This window comes from Nematolebias whitei, chromosome 9 (assembly GCF_014905685.2).
Source record: "Nematolebias whitei isolate Nwh7 chromosome 9, NemWhi1, whole genome shotgun sequence".
NCBI classification, from domain to species: Eukaryota; Metazoa; Chordata; class Actinopteri; order Cyprinodontiformes; family Rivulidae; genus Nematolebias; species Nematolebias whitei.
In genome coordinates this window covers 34,881,309-34,903,493 of record NC_056506.1, presented here as the reverse complement: position 1 = coordinate 34,903,493, position 22,185 = coordinate 34,881,309, and the positions used below count along the sequence as shown (strand labels likewise).

At 37.2% G+C, this 22,185-nt stretch overlaps 1 protein-coding gene across 1 annotated transcript; it reads left to right on the top strand.

Annotated features, from left to right (window-relative positions):
- The first annotated feature begins 2,071 nt into the window (after window positions 1–2,071).
- stk11 (serine/threonine kinase 11) lies at window positions 2,072–20,695 on the top strand. Its single transcript, XM_037681706.1, has 11 exons — window positions 2,072–2,257; window positions 3,234–4,162; window positions 11,744–11,827; window positions 11,966–12,055; window positions 14,398–14,530; window positions 14,910–15,046; window positions 15,130–15,257; window positions 16,995–17,052; window positions 17,180–17,373; window positions 19,311–19,559; window positions 20,173–20,695. The coding sequence occupies exons 2-10, from the start codon at window positions 3,879–3,881 to the stop codon at window positions 19,517–19,519; spliced, it is 1,317 nt and encodes a 438-aa protein (XP_037537634.1). The 5' UTR covers window positions 2,072–2,257; window positions 3,234–3,878; the 3' UTR covers window positions 19,520–19,559; window positions 20,173–20,695.
- The last annotated feature ends 1,490 nt before the right edge of the window (window positions 20,696–22,185 follow it).

The window sequence follows — 22,185 nt, the reverse complement described above, 5'->3', positions numbered from 1 at the left end:
TTGCCCATCAGTTTGCTACATAACAGTGTAATAATGTAACACGTTAAACTGTATGAAAACTGGCTTCTGATTTTTTTTCATAGATTTCACTACAGTTGGCATTTTTATCCTTGCAAATCTTTGCACTCCCAACCAAATAACATTTTTTTTTAAAATAAAACTATCATCCGTAGAATTGCATTTAGTGAGTTTATTGCTGTGCTCATTTCCTTTTATTTATGTTTTTTTCAAAATAATAAACACAGTATTTGAAATGTGAAATTGTCACACAAGTCCAACAAGATTCTGTGAAGTATTTGGAGTAAATGACTTGTCTGTGTGCTGAGTTCAGGCATTTGTGTGCTTTTGTTGATACTTCTATAACTTCATATCGGCATTGCTCGGACCCACAGTGTTTTAAAGCTGCGCTGACTCGGCTGCAGCAACCTGCAAGGAGGGTGACAGATCTGTGAAATCAGACCTTCACTTTGACATTCCTTAGAGAGGTTTACAAGAGATAAATATAACTCAAGACATCCAAGCTAAGCAAGAGCAGCTTTTTAGTCACATCGTCAAATAAAAAGCAACAGAGTTCAAAAAGTAAACGTTTATTAGAAACATGAATTGTGATGCTAGCATAAATCTAAAAAGATTAGAAATGTTGCATGTGACAACATGTCAGCAGATGACAAGTTTTGTTTGAAAATTGATCTAAATTGCATTTTTAAGCATCTAATCTATTCCTTATATCTGTTGCATGGGTCAAACATTTGAATATTGTGGAATTGTGCACGTAGTGAATGAATAAATGATGTTTGTTGAGGCTTTCCCATTGCAGAAGATACCAAAAAACAGCTGTTCTGTATTATTACATGATTGGTTTTCAATGTAAATTACCAGTACTATTTTTCAAAGCTGCAATAATGAGTTTCATTTCATACTGGTTCAAGGCTTCTGTGTTCATTTTGTTACATGTTAGACATAAAATAAATATGTCGTGTAAAAATATTGTGTTCCCTTTTATTCTTTTGTATTGATCCGTGCAGTCTTTTGTCTATATAAATTTAATTTGAATTGATGTTTATTTTATGTCTCATTTTTTAAATAGAATTCAAACAAATTAGGTCTCTGCAGGGAAATTTACATTGCATTTTATCAGCAAATTGAAAGACTAAAACAAGACATTCTTAATATATAATTTATAAATGTACAAAATTATGTTGTATATAAATGTTGAAAATGGCCTATATACACATGAAATGCAAAAATAGAAATGTAATGCTAAGATAAGCAGGCATGAATTGTTTTAGTCTGAATAAGAATTGAAAGAAGAATGCATATTGTGAGTTAAATTTGTATTTTGGCACCATATCATTGTTGGAAGCAACCCTGGTTTATAGTTTTATTGTCACTTTATCTTTGTATGATCATTATTTTTCCATCTCGTCCCTTTTTTATTTATTTTTTTGCTTTGCCTTTTTTTAATCTATAAATCTTGCTTTCTGAACTGCATGATCATCTCGTAGTTGTTACTAGTGGTAGGTTTGTGAATATTAAATTTTATTTTGTCCCATTTTGTACTCTTTTTTTTTTCTGCGTAATTAATAGATTAATGAGGCTTTGTCCGTTTTTTTATTATTGTTATGATTAATTTTGCGGGAAGGTGCTAGCAGCTGTATGGTAAGCTGATTAAGCAATTTATCACAAATTATATTTGGACAGATTTTTTTTCCCTAAACATCTCTCGCTGCTCTGCACTGTTGGACATTTGATCACTTAAGAAAATATTTTGTCACACTGATTAAAATAGGCAGTCTTACTACAAAATTTTGTCAATTAATGGCACTTTTTCCTAACAATGGTTGAAATAATTTACTAGCGAGTGTCAAAACCTTTAACCCACTAGTACAACTAGTCACCGCGAAGTGTGCACACTAGTTAACCTGTGCGACCTACATTTTTAACGCATGAACCAGTAAACCCCAAAATACTCACTAGCGGGACACACCGTACTTGATTTCAAATTAATGTTCAAACGGCTTGCCATACAGCGGCTCCAGTGTGCGGGTAAACTTTGATCTGACGCAGTAACGTGTGTGGCTGTTCGAGGGGGAGGGAGGTAAACAAGATGGCGACAACCTGAGAGGCAGCAGTAGCACAGAGAGTGAGGGAAAAATTACTGATATTGAGCGTTAACACTCAAACGGAACATTTTCACCGAGGACGGACATACGAAGTGCAAACACACCGCACAACGGACACACTCATTCGGATAAAGGTGAGAGGAGCGACCTAGCTTGGTAAACTGGTAGCAAAAACATTGGATTCAGTCTTGAGCGTCTTGCTAGCCATCAGTTAGCTTGCATTAGCTGGATTAATCTGGTGTTTCAGAGCATATTGGATGTAAAAGCTAAAGCTAGTTCTGCTGTTAGATGAGCATAATGCAGCATAGTTGGAGAACAATGCGCGTCACTTGGTATGCCGCTGCCTCCCCTGCGCGTCATGAAGTGAAGTTAGCTAAGACGTTAGCCACAGTTGTGTGACGACGTTTCGCTCCCCCATACTAGCACCCACCAGATGTGTTCATTCAGCTTTCGTTAAAAGCAAACTCGTCACTGTGGTTTTAAAGTTTATTTTTTATTATAATTGTTTAGTATGTGCATTTTGAGGAACAGCTCATGTTTGAAAGCTAATTCATTCAATCGGGAGGACCTAGAGAAACTTGGCAGCTAGTCTTGTGAACTAAAGCATATACCGGTAGTTAGTTTTGACATGCTTAATGAAGGAAAAGCTCAAATTTAGCTTTGAAAAGCTTTTGTGTCTGTTGTCCGCATTTGAGCCCGTGGAAAAGCGGATTTATTAGAGCTATAATCAATGAAACCTTTCTCAAGATGTGAGTAACACACAATTTAAAGCTTTATTTATTATGTAACGGCCTAAATGTGTTGGCCTCCTAAAATATGAAGACATAAACGACCATATATTTTCAGACTTTAGTTTCCCTGTTGTAAAGCTTAAGTTCTTCACCTTTCCCGCTGACCTGTTTGTCAAAGTAGTTTTTTCCATTTGTTGTGTGTACAAATAAAGAGTCATATCTGTCTTACAGCAAGGAGAAAATTCAGAGGTTAAATGGTCAAAGTGTTTATGTGTTTTTTTTTTTTTTTACTGCCATTGTAATAGTTAGATTAAGTTTTAAGACAGAGTCAACAGTGATTTTTTTTTTTTTTTGAATAATGTGGTTAATCATTTCTCAGGCTCCAAGCTATACAAACTGCGGTGACATGGAGGACACCTGAGGACGGTTCAACACTTTGGGTGCTTCAGTCGACCTGCAACGCGACTGACACCAGATATCGGATCGATCCTGCTGCTTGTTTCGGTTGTTGTTCTCCGCTTGGATCCAGTCCAGCTGTACACACTTATGTGTCCTATGGAAAGTATGCAACCCAGCCAGGACCTTTGACAGAAATGCCGTGCTGTGAGGCCTTAAAGCAAGACTGGTTTCATTTACCAAAAATTGTATGGTATTAAAATCATAAACGGATAAAACAACACTGTCGCAAAGGAAAATAATATTGTAGAATCATAATTTTTAGCACTCATCGATTTGGTTCATAATGCACAGTAAAAAACACTAATTGAGCCAACAGCTTCTGCACCTCTTTTAGGACCGCTTGTACAAAAAGAGCCCTAATGTTTACAGGTTTCACATTGATCACCCACTTTTTTCTTCATCTCTCAGGCCTCATTTTTCCCTCCCTCATTGTCAGTATTTTCTAGAAACACTCAGTTCAGCTGAAAGGTTAACAGCGGTTTACCCCCTACCACCAGTTGTAGCCAGTTTTTAAACCTTTTCCCTGCACACAAGGCTTGGGCAGTGGTTAGAAGAAATACCAGTCATGAGTGACGGGGAGCTGCATCACCTCGATTATCTAAATGAAAATGAACTTATGGAGATGGACACTTTTATTCACCGCATTGACTCAACAGAGGTGATCTACCAACCACGGAGGAAGAGGGCAAAGCTGATAGGAAAGTACCTGATGGGGGATCTGCTAGGGGAAGGATCTTATGGCAAGGTGAAAGAAATGCTGGACTCAGAAACACTTTGTCGCAGAGCTGTCAAGATACTGAAGAAGAAGAAGCTTAGGAGGATTCCCAACGGAGAAGCCAATGTGAAAAAGTAAGTTTTGTTCATTTGCAAGCTTGTTTTGTGTCTATTTGTATGATTTGCATTTTGAAGGTTAAATTTTAGCTTCTTATATTTGAGATAGAAATAGTTTGTTATGCAACTACACTAATTTAATTCAGCGCTGAAAATTCAATTAAAAAAAATTACATGCTAATGGTTTTTTTTTTCTGACTGGGACAGTATTTACAACATTTCATGCCTCAACATTTGCAATCTTCAATGTTAAACTTCTATTTAGATAAAGCCTTTTAATTATCTTTTGCACTAATAACTGATAAGTTGCCATTGATTATTCTTGTTCCTGTTGATTTTTGCAAGGAAAGCAACTGTGCTCAGTTTCAATATAAGTTAAAATCGATTAAAATCCTGCTGTAATGTTTACTTTTTCCCTAAATAAGTTTTTCTCTTTTACTTGAACCCAGATTCAGTCCTTTTAAATATAAAATGTATTCCTCTAACTTCTAACAAAGCCTAATTACACTAAAAACGTGTATGCTAGTCTGCCTTCAGGCCCAGGCCTCCCTTGCAAAAGAGATCTCAATGGGATTTGCCTGGTTAAATAAAGGTTAATACATAAATTAGGATGTGATGTTCCTTTAAATGGGGGACTGAAAATTGTGACTAATTTATACTAATTTAGGACCTATGATGTCCATAAAATCTGTATCGCTCTACTGACGTGAACAGTTTTAGCAATTAAACACAATTTTGAATGTTGATGCAGGAAATGATGAAACAACTTCATTATAATATTTGTTTCAAATGAGAAGAAACGGCTGAGGAAGCATAGCGCAAAATATCTCAATACAATGTTTATGATCTTTGATGTTTAGCCATTCTTAAAACATAACTAAGATGCAAAGTTTATTTTGCATTGTTACATCTTTGGTTATTACATACATTTAAATATACTAAGCTATTCTATTGTTTTTATTTTTTTTTATTTTGCAAAAATAAATAATAAAAAACATTGTCTATACTTTTGATTTGTTTTGAGAGAGAATAGTATTATGCAAAGTAGCACTTTGCAGTGTTTTACAAATTGTGATTTAAAAGGTACATTCAAAAGGCGTTCAATACAAAAACTGGACTTTATTTGTAACAGAAGACGTTTCGCTCCTCATCCGAGGAGCTTTCTCAATTCAATGAGCAGTGAGTGAGAGATTCAGGTTATAAGGCTTTAAAGGTACAACAATTGTAATCAAGAAATGTACTCTCCTAAATATTAACATTTAAAATATTCTCCTTACATGTTTAGATACTTGATGGATTCAAATTTGGTTAGTTGTATGACCGAATAAAACAGAGAAACCTTGTTAAAAACAACCATTACAACATTTAAGATTGGATACAATCTGTGCAATTTAAGGTGTCTACCCAAACAAAAGCTCTCATTTAAAAATTGTATCTTTGCCCAACAATGACATTTTTTGCATCAGTTTTTTCATAGCCTCCTGACGGATTATTCAGTACTTCTGTTTCCTGCTGTTTTTTGTTTGTTTGTTTTGTATGTGTGTGTGATTTGTCTGTTGTACATACTTATCAGACCATTTTTGTAATTCACTTCCTGATTAGCCCAAGTTTTAATCACCTTAGTTTTATTAAATAATATCCAGCCATTCGCTGTGGGCCTGCGCTAATTATAGCAGTAGCTTTAGAAAACTGTCAGAATGAGTTCACTCGGAGGGAATGAAGCACTGCAAGATGTGTTTGTAGGCCAGATTCAAAACTGCAGCAGAAGGATAATGAAACACTGCTTTCACTGTTCACCTAAGGGTATTTTGGTATTATGGGATTTTCTGACTTACTGTCTTACATTTGCCATTTTAATATAGACTGGTATAAATTAACCTCATACTTTTTGGTAGCTAAAATGCCCCGACAGCAGCTGTGGTGCTCCATCAGTATCTGTGCTGGCTCTGTTTTGATTAGTGGTGTATTGTCTTTTCAGAGTTCCTGCAGCTCGATCCAACATTTATGAAGTGCTGCATGTCTCAGACTGTGCAATATCCATTTGTTCCTTTAAATGCAGGACTGAAAATTATGACTAGGCAAGTCAGGTTTTCATACACACAGAAGAAGAAAAAAACAAATATACAGTTACAGACATTGTCCACACATGCAGGACAAAAGGGAAGCTGCACTAACCTGTGTTCTGGTTCGTACTAGAGAAAATTAATGTGCTGGAAAAAGATTTTAAAAGGGCTCTAGGTATTCTACTTTGCTTCTTTTAATTTAATGCTGTTTCAGTTTTGTATGTCATATTAGAAGATATCTATTTATGATTGGTAATTTAAAACTAAACATTTTTAAGCTACTTTATAGGGGTGCACCGATTGCAGTTTTCTGGCCGATCACCGGTTTCTAAAATGTCTGACCTGCCGATTCCGATTTTGTTTTATAAGCGACAATGTCAGGTGTTATAAGTTCACAACGCACCTTCAATTTTCCAATAATATTTTGTTGAAAAACATACACTTGAACAATATCCTAGAAACAATACAAACTTGTTTTAACTGGCCATGATGTAGTGCTCTGAAATATAAATCAAGTTCAGACAATTGTTGTTAAAACAAACAAACAAAAAAAAAATCTGTAAAATCGGTTTCTCATGCAAGTATCGGCCAATTTCCCAAAATTAAGGAAATCGGGGCCGATAGTGCACCCCTACTACTTTACATATTTTCTTGAGGCCTTACAATGGTTGTTACATGCTTTGGTCAAAGTACAACAGGATTACTATATCACATCACTGTTCTGTTCTGTCTTTAAAGCTATTTATGTTATTAGTGAGCTATTTAGTGACGTGTGTAGTTAGAAACTCCTCTTATTCTGTAGGACGTCTTTTTAGATGGTTGTACAGTATATGCACAATTTACTCTCAGTAACCCTTGAAGGACATTTCTGCCCAATGAAAAGGAACAAAACTCAAACGCTCTCTTAGCATTTAGATCATTTAAATAACTTTTATTGTGACTGCCTCTTGGGCATTTCTGGATCATTTCAGAAAGAAAAAAAAAAAACTAGAAGACAGCACTAAACCTCAGTCAGTGTTTTTTTAAAAACTGATGGCTGTAGTTGTGTTACCTGACCGACCTTGAACAATTTTGCAGAGAGCCTGGCAAAGTGTGTCTGTAACCTCTTTCACAAAATACTTACAAGCCGGGCCTGAGAAGCGTTCTTTTACTCTTCTTTTTGTAAGATTTGTGTAACAACTGAGTTGGCAATGGGAGGCTGAAATTGCCCCGTCGCTGATAAGCAAGGTAGTCAGAGCCCAAATGGTCAGTCTGTGTGGGTAAGCCAGCATCTCGGCTCGAGGGTGTGATGTTGTGATGACACACAGTCTGTGCTCTCAGCCAGTTGAGGGATTTCAAATGATATGAGGGAGATGTCCAACATACATTTTAAGCATAGCGATCCTCAACACCTCAGTTAATTTCCTCACTTCAAATAGTTCCAAAATGCTAGATTTATTGTGCAAGTGCACTTCGGCATGAGACGCTGCTATCTCGTTTGATGCATGTTTTAATGACCAGAGGCAGCTTTGAAAAGGGGCTCATGTTTGCAGCCATACTGAAGAAATGTTTAGGAAAGGCCTTGCGAACTTGTGCCACAGTCTCTCCATTCAGAGGCTGCTTAGCATTCCTGTCAACCAAAACACTTCCTGTTTTTAAAATGTTGCTATTGGAGTGGGCATGCCCATGCTGGTATTGACTGTGCAATGCCACTTGTGTTGTTATGGCAACACCCCAGCGAAGCCTGTCTGGAATGACAGGAACGTACATGGACACACTCACCCCAGCGCAGCGCAGATTCAGATTCTGGTACATTGTTTATGTAGCTGCTGCATTACAGTGGCTTCTGTATCGCTGAGTGTTGCAGTCCTCTCAGCTCTGCAGGCTGTAAGTGCACAAGGTCCTTCAGTACAAATTTGAACTCAGACTGCAGATGGACTGCAGCAGTCACTGAGCCCTCGCTGTCAGCACGGCCTCTGTTTTATGATTTTGCACTATGGAGATGAGCAGCGGTCTGGATGCAGTGACACAAAAACACAGTGAAATCGAGATGAGTCATCCGCTCTTATTTGTTGGATAGTGGAGACATTTTACAGTTTGAAGCAAGATGAAACATATAACCACGTTTTGATTGTATTTATCTTTCATATATGCATGATGGGGCAGCACGGTGGCGCAACTGGTAGAGCTGCTGCCTCTCAGCGAGCAGGTCCCTGGTTCAAACCCGGGTCCAGGGGCCGTTCTGGGTGGAGTTTGCATGTTCTCTCCGTGCATGCATGGGTTTTCTCCGGGTACTCCGGTTTCCTCCCACAGTCCAAAAACATGCATGTTAGGCTGATTGGTAACTCTAAATTGTCCTTAGGTGTGAGTGAGAGAGTGAATGGTTGTTTCTCGTTTGTCTCTGTGTGGCCCTGTGATGGACTTGCGACCCGTCCAGGGTGTACCCCGCCCCTCGCACAGTGATTGCTGGACATGGGCACCAGCGACCCCCGTGACCCAAAATGGAATAAGCGGGTAAAGAAAATGGATGGATGGATATGCATGATGAAGCAGTAGTGTTCTTATCACTGCAGTGATGCAGCAGTAAATTGTGGGTTTGTGTGAAAGGAAGAGGCACTTTAGGCACTATATATGTATATATATATATATATATATATATATATTATATATATATATTCATCTGTCAGTGGTATGGTTGTGTTAAAGGAAAAGAGCTGACACAGCTCATCAACTGCACAGTGATAATTAGGCCCAGAATAGCTCGTTTGTTTTCTTAAGAGGGCAGATGTTTCAGCCATGTTTGAGCTCTATAGTTTTATTTTAGGCACTGATACATTATCTTTTTCCTCTGAGTTATAACTACTTGATACAATAAACCATTTGTGGATTGGACAAAGGAAAGAGAACTCAATTTAAAAAGCCAAGACTTTTACATATGTGTTACATAAAAATATTATTACATAAATCATCTTGGTATTCCTTTTCTTTCTCTAGTAAATATGCTATGATGGTGCAGAGTTGAAGACAGAATTGTATTGTGTGTAGTGAGATCATCAAAAGTACTTATGCATGATGTGTAACTTCATCATACATTCGTTACTTTTGTGTAAATATTCATCATACTTCATGGAGACAGCTTTGAGTGCTGAAAATAGCAATTGTGTACACACACATGTTTATTTGCACAGAGTAAGGTAGTACTTTACAAAAAGGTTTTTTTTTTTTACATGTCACATTTTTCCAGCAGTTTGCATCGGCATTCCAAATGTGCTGTGGTCATGATATTCTTAATTAGTGTGGTAGTATAAAAGCAGCTAAAACATTTCTACGTGTTCAAGCTTAAACAGTTTCTGTTCGTAAAGGGTTAACTCTACTTCCGTAATAGTTGTCAACCTAAGAAAAACAGTATTTTACTTGACACTTGAATACACAGTTGACGCCCCATCATCAGTTTGTTGGAAGATCTTAAAGAGTTTTTGCAAGCTGTTTGGTAGTAAAATTTTATTTCAAGCTGGTATATGCTGAAATGTGCAAAATAAATAATTATGCATGGGAGCTTTTGAAAATATTGGCAAAAATTAAGCTGCAGTTCATCTTTGGTTTACATGCTGAAGGAAAAAAAAACAACTTTTAAATTAAACTATAGAGAAAGTCTGGATAACATGTTTGTGTGCATGTATAATTTGATCAGTCATGCTCCTCTAAACATCTGCATATGCAATAATTTGTTTAATAATTTGCCAAATAATTTCACTGTCACTTTGTGTGTTGATGTTGAGATGACAGGCTGTTGGGACATGCATTGATAGTTTTGTCAGCTTTGTGTGTATTCATTACTAGTTCTAATCTGTCACAAAATGTTACTATCAACCAGGATAAATTAATATGCTGTCAGGTTAGTTCGAAGTTGTGCAGTTACAAAAAGGACCATGTCATTAAGAGGGAAACTGACTAAATTAAGGTGTCAGCTTCAAATCATTTTTGTGGAGAGCTTTGTGCTGAGTTGGCAGGTTTTCCATGTATGTTCCTACATGGGTTTTGGGAGGGTACTCCAGCTTCCTCCCATAGTCTAAAAATCTGCATGTTGGCCCTGTAATGGATTGACAACTTGCTCAGTGTGTTTCCCACCTCAACTAGGATAGGCTGTTATCTTCAACCCAGATATAATATAGTATCGTCAATATCATAATTTATTAATAAATAATCAAATGTCGCTTTGTAACACATTTTGCATTGGTAAATTAGACTTTTTGGTTTTCAGTCACCACAGTATGAAGCATGGCTGGTCTTGCATAAATGTAGCTGATATTTATTGTATGATTGAAATGTTTTGTACAAAAAAGGTAAAACAAGCAGTTTTTAAGATCTAAAAAATGTCATGGCTACCTATTCAACAGTGGTACGAATGATCCTGTGTGGCAGTGTTACTACAGCTGTAAAGCAAACAGTATTATGTCTTAATATTAGGGATGCACGCAGAACGATATTATCGGCATGGTATCCGTATCAGCCGATATTGGCGATAAAGTTAAATATCGGGCATCGGCCATTCCATCAAAATAACTCGCCAATATAAAAGGCATATGTGTGTGTACATACATACATACATACATACATACATACATACATACATACATACATACATACATACATCATATATATACATACATAATATATATACATACATACATCGTTCAACATTTAAATTTGACGTTAAACACAATCCAAGTTGAAGTGTTACATCATTTTCAGACCCCTTTTTGGCATCTGCATTTGGTAGCAGCCAAATTGACAAAGACCACGCAGAATAATGTAGTATTTTAATTCCACAGCAGAGAAAGCTATGTAGTCTCTGTAAGTGTCTAGGAAAAAAATAGTGGTATTATCATATCGGATATCGGCCAAAAATCCAATATTGTGCATCTCTACTTAAAATAAAAGGCTTTATCTCTCAAACAAAGTAAAGCAAAAAAAATCCCCTGTTCTGACTTTTAAGTAAGAAGATTCCTGTTCCCGGGTCAAATCTTAGTGCATTCTTTGTGTGGATGTTTATGGCATTCTTTGTTGAGTTTGTGGTTAACATACTTTACTGTTGCTTAGAACATTTTGTCTTCTTCTCTGATGAATGTTGAGTTTCAGTGGGTTGTCATACTCATGATTTAAACGTCAGTTTCTTGGATAGCAAACTGACATTTCCAGTTTTGTGTTTTTATGAAAAAGCTCATGTAATTAACTGTGGCTGCGCTTGAACACGTTGCTGTTTTTTTGTTTGTTTTTTGTTTTTTTTTTGGGGGGGGGGGGGGGGGTCTATATTAATACAACCAAAGCCCTAAAACATAAACACAAGTGCCATCAACAATTCTTTTCTGCCAAACAATTTTTTTGATTCGGTGATAAAACACATTACACCTGCACTATATGGTGACATTATTATGTCAATGCATTGATTTATGAAACCTGGGCTTTAGCCTACATTCCGGCAGAAGTGTACCACTGTTAATAACATTGTAGATGTTGTGCTTGATCTTTGTCTTCGTTTCTCTGTTTTCTACTTTAGGGAGATTCAGCTGCTAAGAAGACTCCAACACAAGAATGTGATTCAGTTAGTTGATGTGCTCTACAATGAAGAGAAGCAGAAAATATATCCTCAATCTCATGAATATTGATATTAATTAGATGTGCCATAAAAGTGACTGTTATTGAGGGTGTATTTGTTTGTATTTTAGTTTAACAGCTCCAAGTATTTGTTCATTAAACTTCTCCTTGACTCCTGACTTACGTATATGGTGATGGAGTATTGTGTTTGTGGGATGCAAGAGATGTTGGACAGCGTACAAGAGAAAAGATTTCCAGTATTTCAAGCTCACGGGTAAGTCTCAATATTGTTTTTTGTTTTTTTTACTTTCCTCCTTCCCCCTCTAGTCTCCCTTTCTTTGAGCCTCTCAGCTATATTTAGCATGACCCTCTCTACTGCTGCTTCTCCAGGCCTAAGTTTAGAGCTGAGTGGGCAGAGCCTATATTATTAAAATAACTAACTAGAGATTGTGTCAAAGTCTCATTACTGCCAGAAAACAGCTAAGGTATTTTAGCTAATTCTTCATAAACTGTTTATTTTTTCTTATACATTTACTTTAGAAAATAATTAAGATTTCCCTCTTATTAAAGTACTGCAGTAATGTTCAAAACTGAACAACTGGGATTGGTAAAACCACCAGTGAACTAGATTAAGAACAAATTATTTATAATCTGAAAGGATAATGGTTAATTTTGATCTTCATGAAAAAACATGTTTACTATAAGTCTGAGGTAGGGTAGCAAAGGAGCAAAAAAACTTCTGGAAACTTTCCAGAAGTTTTCCATGGGAGGTTGGAAAATTTTGAAAATATTCCAAAATGTAACTTTCAATAAGAATTTAAGGGACTAAACAGAAAATTGGGGGTGGTTTAAACAAAATATCACATTTAAAAAAAAAACGTAAACACTTTATCTTCAGCAGATAACTTCATATTACGTTTGAATCAAAGTTTATAAAAGTACCACATTTATTGACCTCATTTGGATATGATGACTTCATTGTGTCACAACCACAGAACTTACAGAAAATAAAGGATTTTGAGCATTTTTAAAGTTCTTTTTGTTCTTGTTGTTGCTTAATCTTTTTCTAAAATTATAAACACACTCAGAACAAAAATATTTGCATTATAGTAAGTCTATTATGTAAATCATCAAATTTTTATCAATAAATCACTGAAATGTCTAAATTTAGGTACAAAAAAGTTGAAGTTTATTCACACAACTCTGGACATAACCATCTTTATGCCATTTGGACATTATTTTGGCACATTTGTTCTTTATCTACATAAAATCTAAATAAATTTCAGTAAATCGTGTTTCAATACAAAACTATTTACATGTTACTTTTACATCTGTCCCTACATTATCAGGTGACACCGTTTACATTTTGTAGGATGTGGTACCTCTAATTGTATAGTACTGCAATGAAATCTGGTTGTTTTAGTAAAGATCATGAAAAAAAACGTTTTCCCCATCTATATTTAAAATCCCTGTGCAAGGGCCAACCTTCAGTATTTTAAATCACAACTTTATTCTTGTTCGTTCCCTGGTAATTCCTCTTAATTCCCATGGAAAGTTTCCAACTTTGAAATTACCTGGAACTTTGCAACTGTAATCTGAAGTCACTTAATTGTTGGAATCCAAATCTGTCAGAAACATTCTTGAAAGGTTGAATGAAACTTACTGCCATGTGCACAGTGAGAAGAAAACTCGAAACTTCTGAAAAAACAGCTGTGTAGCCTCAGGATGAGATAAATTTAAAGTGCTAGTGACTTCATATTTTTATAGAAAATTATGCATCTTTGGAAAGACGACATTACAACGTGCAAAAAAAGGTCATGCTGCTGAGATGAACTGTCAAGATATTTGCATGAGCAATAACAGGAAGTGATGACAAAGGAGAACCTGCATGTAAACAGAGCATTGCTACAACGGCCAACAACACAGCAGAGAGGAATCGGCTGTTTCTTTACATCATTTTGAGTTACTATCAGAGAGACAAAGAGTCAGTTCAAATATTGTTTCATTAAACTAAGACCAGTGAGTTGCCCCTTTTTAAAGAGTTCCCCTTTAATGTCACTTCCTGTTTCACTTTGGTCAAAGAAAATATGCCAGTTATGTGATTAAATGGGTAAAATCATGTGCATTATGCTAAATTTCTTAAATGTTGAGATGCTTTTATCCACTTTTTGTTTTTGTAGGATATGCATGTCACAGGCACTTTAAAATGGTAAAGATTAGACTTCACAAGGTTCAGATTTACTCTATTTCAGAGTGATGGGTGCCTACAGTACAAACCTGTGGAAGCAGTGTCATCATATATTCATGTAGTACCTAAATATGCCAAAATAACTGTTTTTATCTTTTCAGTAGGTTTTTTTTTTTTTTTTTCTACTGTCATGAGAATAATTCTAAATTACAATTGCTGGATTCATTTATCTTAAAATGTAAAAGTTATTGAAGCATTTTTTTTTTGTCATGTATTGGCCACCACACATTCCAGGCCCTAACTCCTCTGATGAAGTTAAATATGTTTCCTAAAATACACATTTGTGTTATAATATTTAGTTTTGGCAAGGCACTGTGTATCTTTTACCTGTAAAATACTTTGATTTTCTCTATTGTTGCTTTTTGCAGGTACTTTTGCCAACTTTTAGATGGCCTTGAATATTTGCACAGCCAGGGAATTGTTCACAAAGATATTAAACCAGGAAATCTGCTGCTGACCACAGATGGATCACTTAAAATCTCTGACCTTGGAGTGGCAGAGGTAAACTCAGAACTATTATAATTACTATCAGATTTCACCAGACCAAACCTCTATTTTTACTGCTAATTGTCAACTGTAACTTACTCTTTAAAAGCCATAGCTGTTTTCATTTTTTCATTTTATTCTTTGTGTGGAAACCATTAATTAGCATTGACATACGTTTTGAATAGTGGTTTTTGGTTTTCACGTTACTTAATGATATTTATATATATATATATATATATATATATATATATATATATATATGCTTTTATTGATTGTATTTAGCCATGCATGACATTTTTGTACAAATAGATTATAAATTATATTTTATTGAATAAATACTGTGGCAATAAATACTAAAGTTAATCATATTATGTTCTCCCTCTGATGTTTTCAGGCCCTTCATCCGTTTGCAGAGGATGACACGTGTCGCACCAGTCAGGGCTCGCCGGCCTTCCAGCCCCCGGAGATCGCTAACGGTCTGGACACCTTTTCGGGGTTTAAAGTGGACATTTGGTCTGCTGGAGTAACACTGTGAGTGACGCTCATCACAGCCCTGATGCCATTCTTCACCTGTAAACGTGCTATTCTTAATCTTTGCTTTTTTTGGAATTCAGATACAACATTACAACGAGTCTTTATCCGTTTGAGGGAGACAACATCTATAAGCTATTTGAGAACATTGGAAAAGGAGACTACACTATTCCTGAAGACTGCGGACCTCTCCTGTCGAACCTGCTGCAAGGTAAGTGTTGCTCTGTGCAAAGTCTCTTGTCTCAAAAACACTAAAAGCATTTTCACTGAAAAGCAGGACATAGACTTTTTTTTTTTTACCAAAATCGTATTTGTATACTGATCCTATATAAGTTTGAACCTTGAATTTGTGATTTAATAAGTAAACTCTGTTAAATAATAAATATTTTCCTCCTCTTCATTGTACGGCTGATCAGCTTTTTTCTTTTTCTGAACACAGCTGATCTAGTTAAGAACATCAGCACAAATGAGAAACGTGTTTAGAAAAAATAAACATACATTTTTAGAATAATCTTTTTTTTTCTATAGTTTCCTGAAATGTAGCAATGAGTTCACAGTGAAATATTGAATTAATCATGTAATTTTATGTTTCCGCCATAACAAGAAATGTGGTAAACGTATCACTAGGGCTGTCATGCTCTAATGTCAAAATGTCATTGAAAAGCTTTTCCATCAATATGTTATCTAGATTACAGGGTGCATGTTATGTTGTATTACTGAAAATGAAATATTAAAGGGCACTACTTGAAAATGAAATTGCCCACGCATCTAGTAAATGTAATAATAATACATCGTGTCTGAAAGTGACGGTGTTCTTTGTTCATCCAGTAGGTGGTGCTTTGACATTAAAAGTAACTGATTTCTCTTCCAAACTATAGAAACGCTGTCAGCTGACGTCATTGCATTGATCTAAAGCCTGCAACAAAATACTAAACACCTTAAGCTTGAGCTGTTTTTTTTTTTTACTAATACGCTGACATTTTCCTACTAAAAACTAAAAATAATTGAGAAGCATTTTTTTCTTTCTTAAATAACTTTGTTTAAAATAAAAAAAATCATCAGCCTGTTTAAAATCCAAGAACGTTGTAAAGATTGCTTGTTTGCAAACAGTAATTCAATTTTCAATTCAATTCAGTTTATTTATATAGCGCCAAATCACAGCAAAGTTGTCTCAGGGCACTTTACAGGAACATTCACATACATAAAAGCCAGTTAGTAAAGTTCTCTATCTAAAGAGGCCAGCAGACAAGTTGAATCTTGGCTTCATTGCAGTCTCTCATCCTGAGCAAGCAAAATCATAAAATGTGAAATCCTTAATGAAGGCTGAATGCCAAAGAGGAATTTCAGCCTTTTAGTCAGTTTTACATTTAAACAATCTTCGTCATAGTGATTTAAGTGGTTTACAATAAACTGAAAGGAAACAAATTGCTGTTTTAAAACGCGCTGGGTTTCTGTCCCGCATTTTAAGTGTGTGACGTGTGTCTTTGATGACGCAGCACCTGAGAGACAGTCAGTCCATAATTGCGTGGTCTAAAATAAACCTGGCACTACAAAGTGTGTCCTTCAGCAGGCGCAGCACTATCAGCCCTTTGCATTCTGCTCCTCTCTGCCCAGTGGATGGTAATTACATTACTGGGATAGGCATCACATCACTTCTGCCTTTTCACGCTGCTTCCTGTGCAAATCCAGTCCACATTACAATAAACTTAAGCACAACACTTGTGGAGTTCATGTGGATTTTTCCTCACATTACTCTCCAGACTTTTTAAAACTACACAAGATGTTTTGATGCTCTATTAGGAGTGATTGCCTTTTTTTTTTTTTCTTCAAGCGTTTGTATGCCAATAACCTCCCCCTCCTCAATGAGATCTCCCACTGCCTTGAAAAGCATTTATTTTATTATTTATTTATTTTTAAATGCGTGAAAACAAATGTGTGTGTGTTTCAGGAATGCTTGAGTACGACCCTTCAAAGAGGTTTTCCATACAAAACATAAGGCAACACAAGTGAGTGAACATCTGTCGCAGTCGATTTGCATGACCATTTGAAAATGGCTCCCATTCTACAGGGTCCAGACTTGTGCTGCCATTTACATAACTCACTAATGTCCTCTCTTATTTCGAACATCGCCAGCTGGGTGCGAAAGAAACACCCTCCATCTGAGCCCCCCGTTCCCATCCCTCCCAGTGCAGAAAGCAGGGACCCATGGAGGAGTATGACAGTAGTTCCCTACCTGGAAGATTTACATGGCTACACAGAAGATGATGACGACGAGTTCTACGATGGAGAGGATGAGATCATATACACTCAGGACTTCACAGTGCCAGGTACATTGGACTTGGAGTTATACTGTCATATTCAGAACTGTTTACTCCCATGAGCTTTGAGAACATCATTTAATTTATCCCTGGAAAAGGTACCAGTTTTTTGTTTTTTTATCAAAACATTTGAACAGATTTTAAACTATGAAAATGTGAGAATCCTGAGCACAATTATTAGCATTAATTTGATGAACTCAGATAACCAAAGACCCTGTCATGGCTCTGTGATTATTAGTTTTCACTATACAGGATGGTTTCTAAAACATGCATTGATGTTCTTGTATAAAAATTAAATGATTAATCCAACAAGGTTAAGTCAGGTCCTCTGGACGGTTTCTTTTTTTTTTTTTTTTTTTTAAACGTTTTGTGCTTCTTCAGTCCGAGGAGCCACAACAAACCCCAGAAACCATCTTATCACCATAAAACTGTTTGTCCCACTATGTGAGTAAGCCACTTATGGGACTGAGTTTGTAGTGGTTCCTCGGACTGAGGAAGTCCTTTGGATGAAGGACGAAATGTTTCAACAACCCAAAAGAGTAACCGTCATGGGATTATTGAGCATGAACTTTGACAAATGATTAATCCCAGTCTATTTGGCTCAGTGGTAAAGACAAAAAAGCTTCACAAATTCATCTGAATTTGTGTTTTTACAAAAAAGTCCTAAAGCTACAGACCTGTTTCAACCATGGTAGATCATGACTGTGTGTGACTCTTATTAAGACCCATCAGATGTTTGATTTGACCTGGAAGTTTCCTGTGGGACTACAGATTCCAAGTGCTTCCCAACAGACTGATTTCTTATTTGGAAAGTAAAGGCAGACGTGTTAGGATGGTCTCCATTTTTATCTACATCCATACGCACGTAAACTTTCTCTTGTCCCACCCATAACTTCTGACTCGCTTCAGATAATTTAATGAAACTTGATGCATGCAGCATCACTAGATCAAGTGTCACGTACGTTTTTCATCACCCCAGCTTCAAGGTCAAATGTTATACAAGACCTTTGCTTGTCCAGGTCATTACTATAGATTAGGAAGACACTTGTGTATCCTTCCTCTAGAAATGTAACGCAGAAGACTTCTCTGCTGGACTATACATTAAACCGTGGTTGGTTCTGTTTCACTGCAGACGTTTTGACTTCATTTTAGAAATGAAGGATGCATTCAAACCTGGCGTACAGGAGTGCTTAACATAACTGAGTCACAATTTCCTAAAATGTGCTGTGATAATAGTTTCACCACTAAACAAAGCTAGACTTTACTAAGACAATGAAATCAAGCTTCATTTTGTCAATCTCTGTTCAGTTTCGGAAAATTTAGAGATGATTTTATAATAATTATCTGCTATGGGCGAACTCGAACCTTCTAACAGATGTTTGGGTGGATCAATACTAACAAAATCTTTTAATATGTGATTACACTTGTTCCCCAACCCTGGTTTTTATCACATTTCCCTCTTGAATTCAAACCTTTTATCTGTTGCTAAGCAACAACCAGTTATAATAGATGCAGCAGTCAGTGTTGGGTATCTAGAAATGGTGCCCCACATAACAACCAAATGGAGCTGCAGAATGTGAATGAAGTGAAGTAAAAATAGTCAAGTTGAAAGGGGTTTGGTTTGAACTATGAATGGTTTTCCATGGTGTACACACACACACACACACACACACACACCATTGTCCCTTCATATAAATGAAAGACGAGCTTGAATGTTAAATCAAAGAGCTGCCTGACCAGGTGTTTTGGTGATTGCATTGTGCTGCTACTATTATTCACCTGAGAACTGGTTTTTGGTTCATGGAAACAACATAATTGTCTCAGAGCCCCAGCTACACATGCAGACATGAATAAAAGCAAACATAGTTATTTGACCTGACGTTATGCTGATACTTAAAAGATACAAGTAACACTTAGGTGAGGATTTCTTTGTATTCACTTTTTAGGGCAAGTGGCTGAAGAAGACTATGATCAGGAGAGTGCAAATCCCAGTGTAGCTGTAGCCAAGCCAGTTTGTGTGAATGGGACAGAAGGAGGGTCTCTAAACAGCAAAACCAAAGCTGAGCGCAGATCCTCCTCTTCATCCAACCCCTCACGTAAAGGAGTCTCCACAGCCAGCAAAATCCGCAAGCTCTCCACCTGCAAACAGCAATGACAGCCTTCATCTTCCTCCCTAAACAACAACAACCCACCTGGTGAGTGTGAAGACACTTCAAAAGCTGTTTGAGTAACGGAAAATGTTAAGAAAGACACGTTTGACTTTTTGCAACATGTAATAAAGATAAAGACGTAGCGGAGGAGATTGAGGAATAAAAGGAGGAAGTGGGGATGAACGGAGACACTGTTATTATTCAGCTCGCGGTGCTCTGACTCATCACCACTTCTCAGGAAAACACTGGAGCATTTTCACACAGTCACAAAAACTATCACTGACTGGTCAGTCCAATCTCTTTTCTGTGGGTAGTCCTTGTTTGTAATCAAGTGGGACAAAGATTTACTGCAAGCTTATAGAAAATGTGAACTGGTTGTCCCCTTTTTTATTTATTTTTTTTGTAGTTGCCACCCACAGCTGCTCTGTCTCACACACGTACACTCACGGTGCGAGCTTGTTTGGCATGGGTGCAGTGCAGATAGATGCAGTGTATTAATTTGTTCAGGGCGATGACTCATCCTGGATGAGATAAAGTAGGTTGTGGGATGGTTGTGTCTCTTCCTCTGTGGGTTTGTTTTAACACCACAAATACGAATTTGTCTTAATATTTTTATTTCATTGACTCTTTCCTTTTCTATGCATTTTGTATTTTACAGGTTTATCTGTCCTCATCCTTCTGTATCAGGAGTCTGCTGACGTTTATGCCCCCCTGCACCTCTCCCCGGACCTGCAGACTTTCTAGATGAGCTGCAAGAGATCCAGAAGGAGGAGGACAATATGAAAAGTATTTTCTCCTCTGAGACTGTAGCCCTTGCTGTGAAGATTGTGTTAATTTTCCTCCATTATTTCCGCTCCTTCCAACAGTGCATCACTCAGTTCAGTCCTCTGGTTACTTCCCTCCTCCCCCGAGCTGTTTTCCTTGTCAGAGGACCAAATGTTGCACCGGACAGTTCAGACACCAACACCCTGTTTCTGCCCCTTCACCCCACCTTCTGTTTCTCTACCTTTGTTTTTACTGAACCCTAACTGCAGTTTTTAATACACATTGTGATGTGTATAAACAAAACAAAATTAAAGTGGGTAACAAAAACCAAACGTATGAATAATTCTATGTTTAAATCTATCATGTGTTACCAGCAACATAAAAACTGCATGCAGTAGAAAGCTGGAAGAAAGGGAAAGGTGTTTGGTCTGTGAAGACTGTCGGGCTCCTAGGAATTTTTGATTTCTGTTTAGGTTTTATTTTTCCAACTAATATATTTTGTAAAATTATTATTATTTATAAAGAATGTGTCCCAAAGGGGCTGTTTTCTTGAACTGTCAAAAGTTTTCATTGAGCATATATTTAGTACAGCTCCGCCTTTAACGCCCATTATTTCAGTTTTATTATTTTACATCATCCTCACAAGGTTATGCTGCTACATCATATATTTCAGATTTGCTTCTGTTTTGTAGACTGTACCACTGCCACTCCTTCACAGGCAGTCGGTTCCGACAATTTCCCAATCTCCTGGGTTTTTTTTTTTTTAGGTTTTTTTGTGTGTGTGTATGTGTGTGTGTGATGCATTGTTGTGACCATCACATCCCCGGCAGCCCTGCCCCGCTCTTGCGCAATCAGACCCATCATGAGCTCCTCACTGGGAATAGATCAGAGAGCAGGTGAGTCACAACTGTGAGGGGAGGCGGGAGCGACGCTTCCCACGTCAGCAAGGTCAGCACAGTGACTGTGTCCAACGAAAAGACTGGAGCGCAGCACGAGGAGGACGCAGAGACGCCTCGCGTGAACAGGAACATTTCCGCACTATGATTAGTATGTGAGGACACACTTCAGCTTTCTGTTTGGGCAAAGAGTGTGCAGGCTGACAGTTTCATCCAGCGCATCAGCTCATATGAGTCACAACAGGAAGAAAGAAAGGTCAGAAGGTGGAGTTGTACCTTTTTGTGTTTTTAAGGCTGCAGGCTGTCCGACTTCTGTGCACTTGTTTTACAATAAAGCAGAAGGTGCAACCTGAATGAGAATAAAGCCGTGGATTCTATCTAAAAGATGTGCACAGCAGCTCACTGCAGTGGCGTTTTTGTTCCTTCAAAGGAAGCGTGCGAGGCTTACAGTCACAGATGACTTCCTCCAAGCAACAATAACAATCTGACACTTCAAACCCCCCACGATACCTGGTTAGAGGTGCTGCAGTTCATGCTTCTCTTCTGTAACATAAATCTAGAACCACTGGTTATATTTGTGGATTTTTTTTTGGGGGGGGGGGGGGGCAAAGGTGTGTAAAGTTAAAGTTCAAAGACAACTAAAAATGGTTAATTTAATTTGAATTTACCCATTAATTATACAGGTAGTTTCATTGAGCTACGAGAACTCATTTTCAAGAGAGACCTGTTTTGGGGAGCAGATGGTGGGGGTTGAGGGCCTTGCTCAAGGGCCCAGAGTGGGGCAAATGGGAGTGGAGGCAGGTGTGGGTGTTTCACCTTCTCTACCTACATATTTTGATATTGACGGTACCGGGAATTGAACCTGCGACTTTCCGATCACAAGCCCATCTTCTCTAACCTCTGCACCACCATTCCCCCATAATATTTATTATATTTTTATTAATATTTTTAAGGAACAATCAGACAATAATGAGCACTAAGAGCACTTATCACCTGTATATAAACTAGAA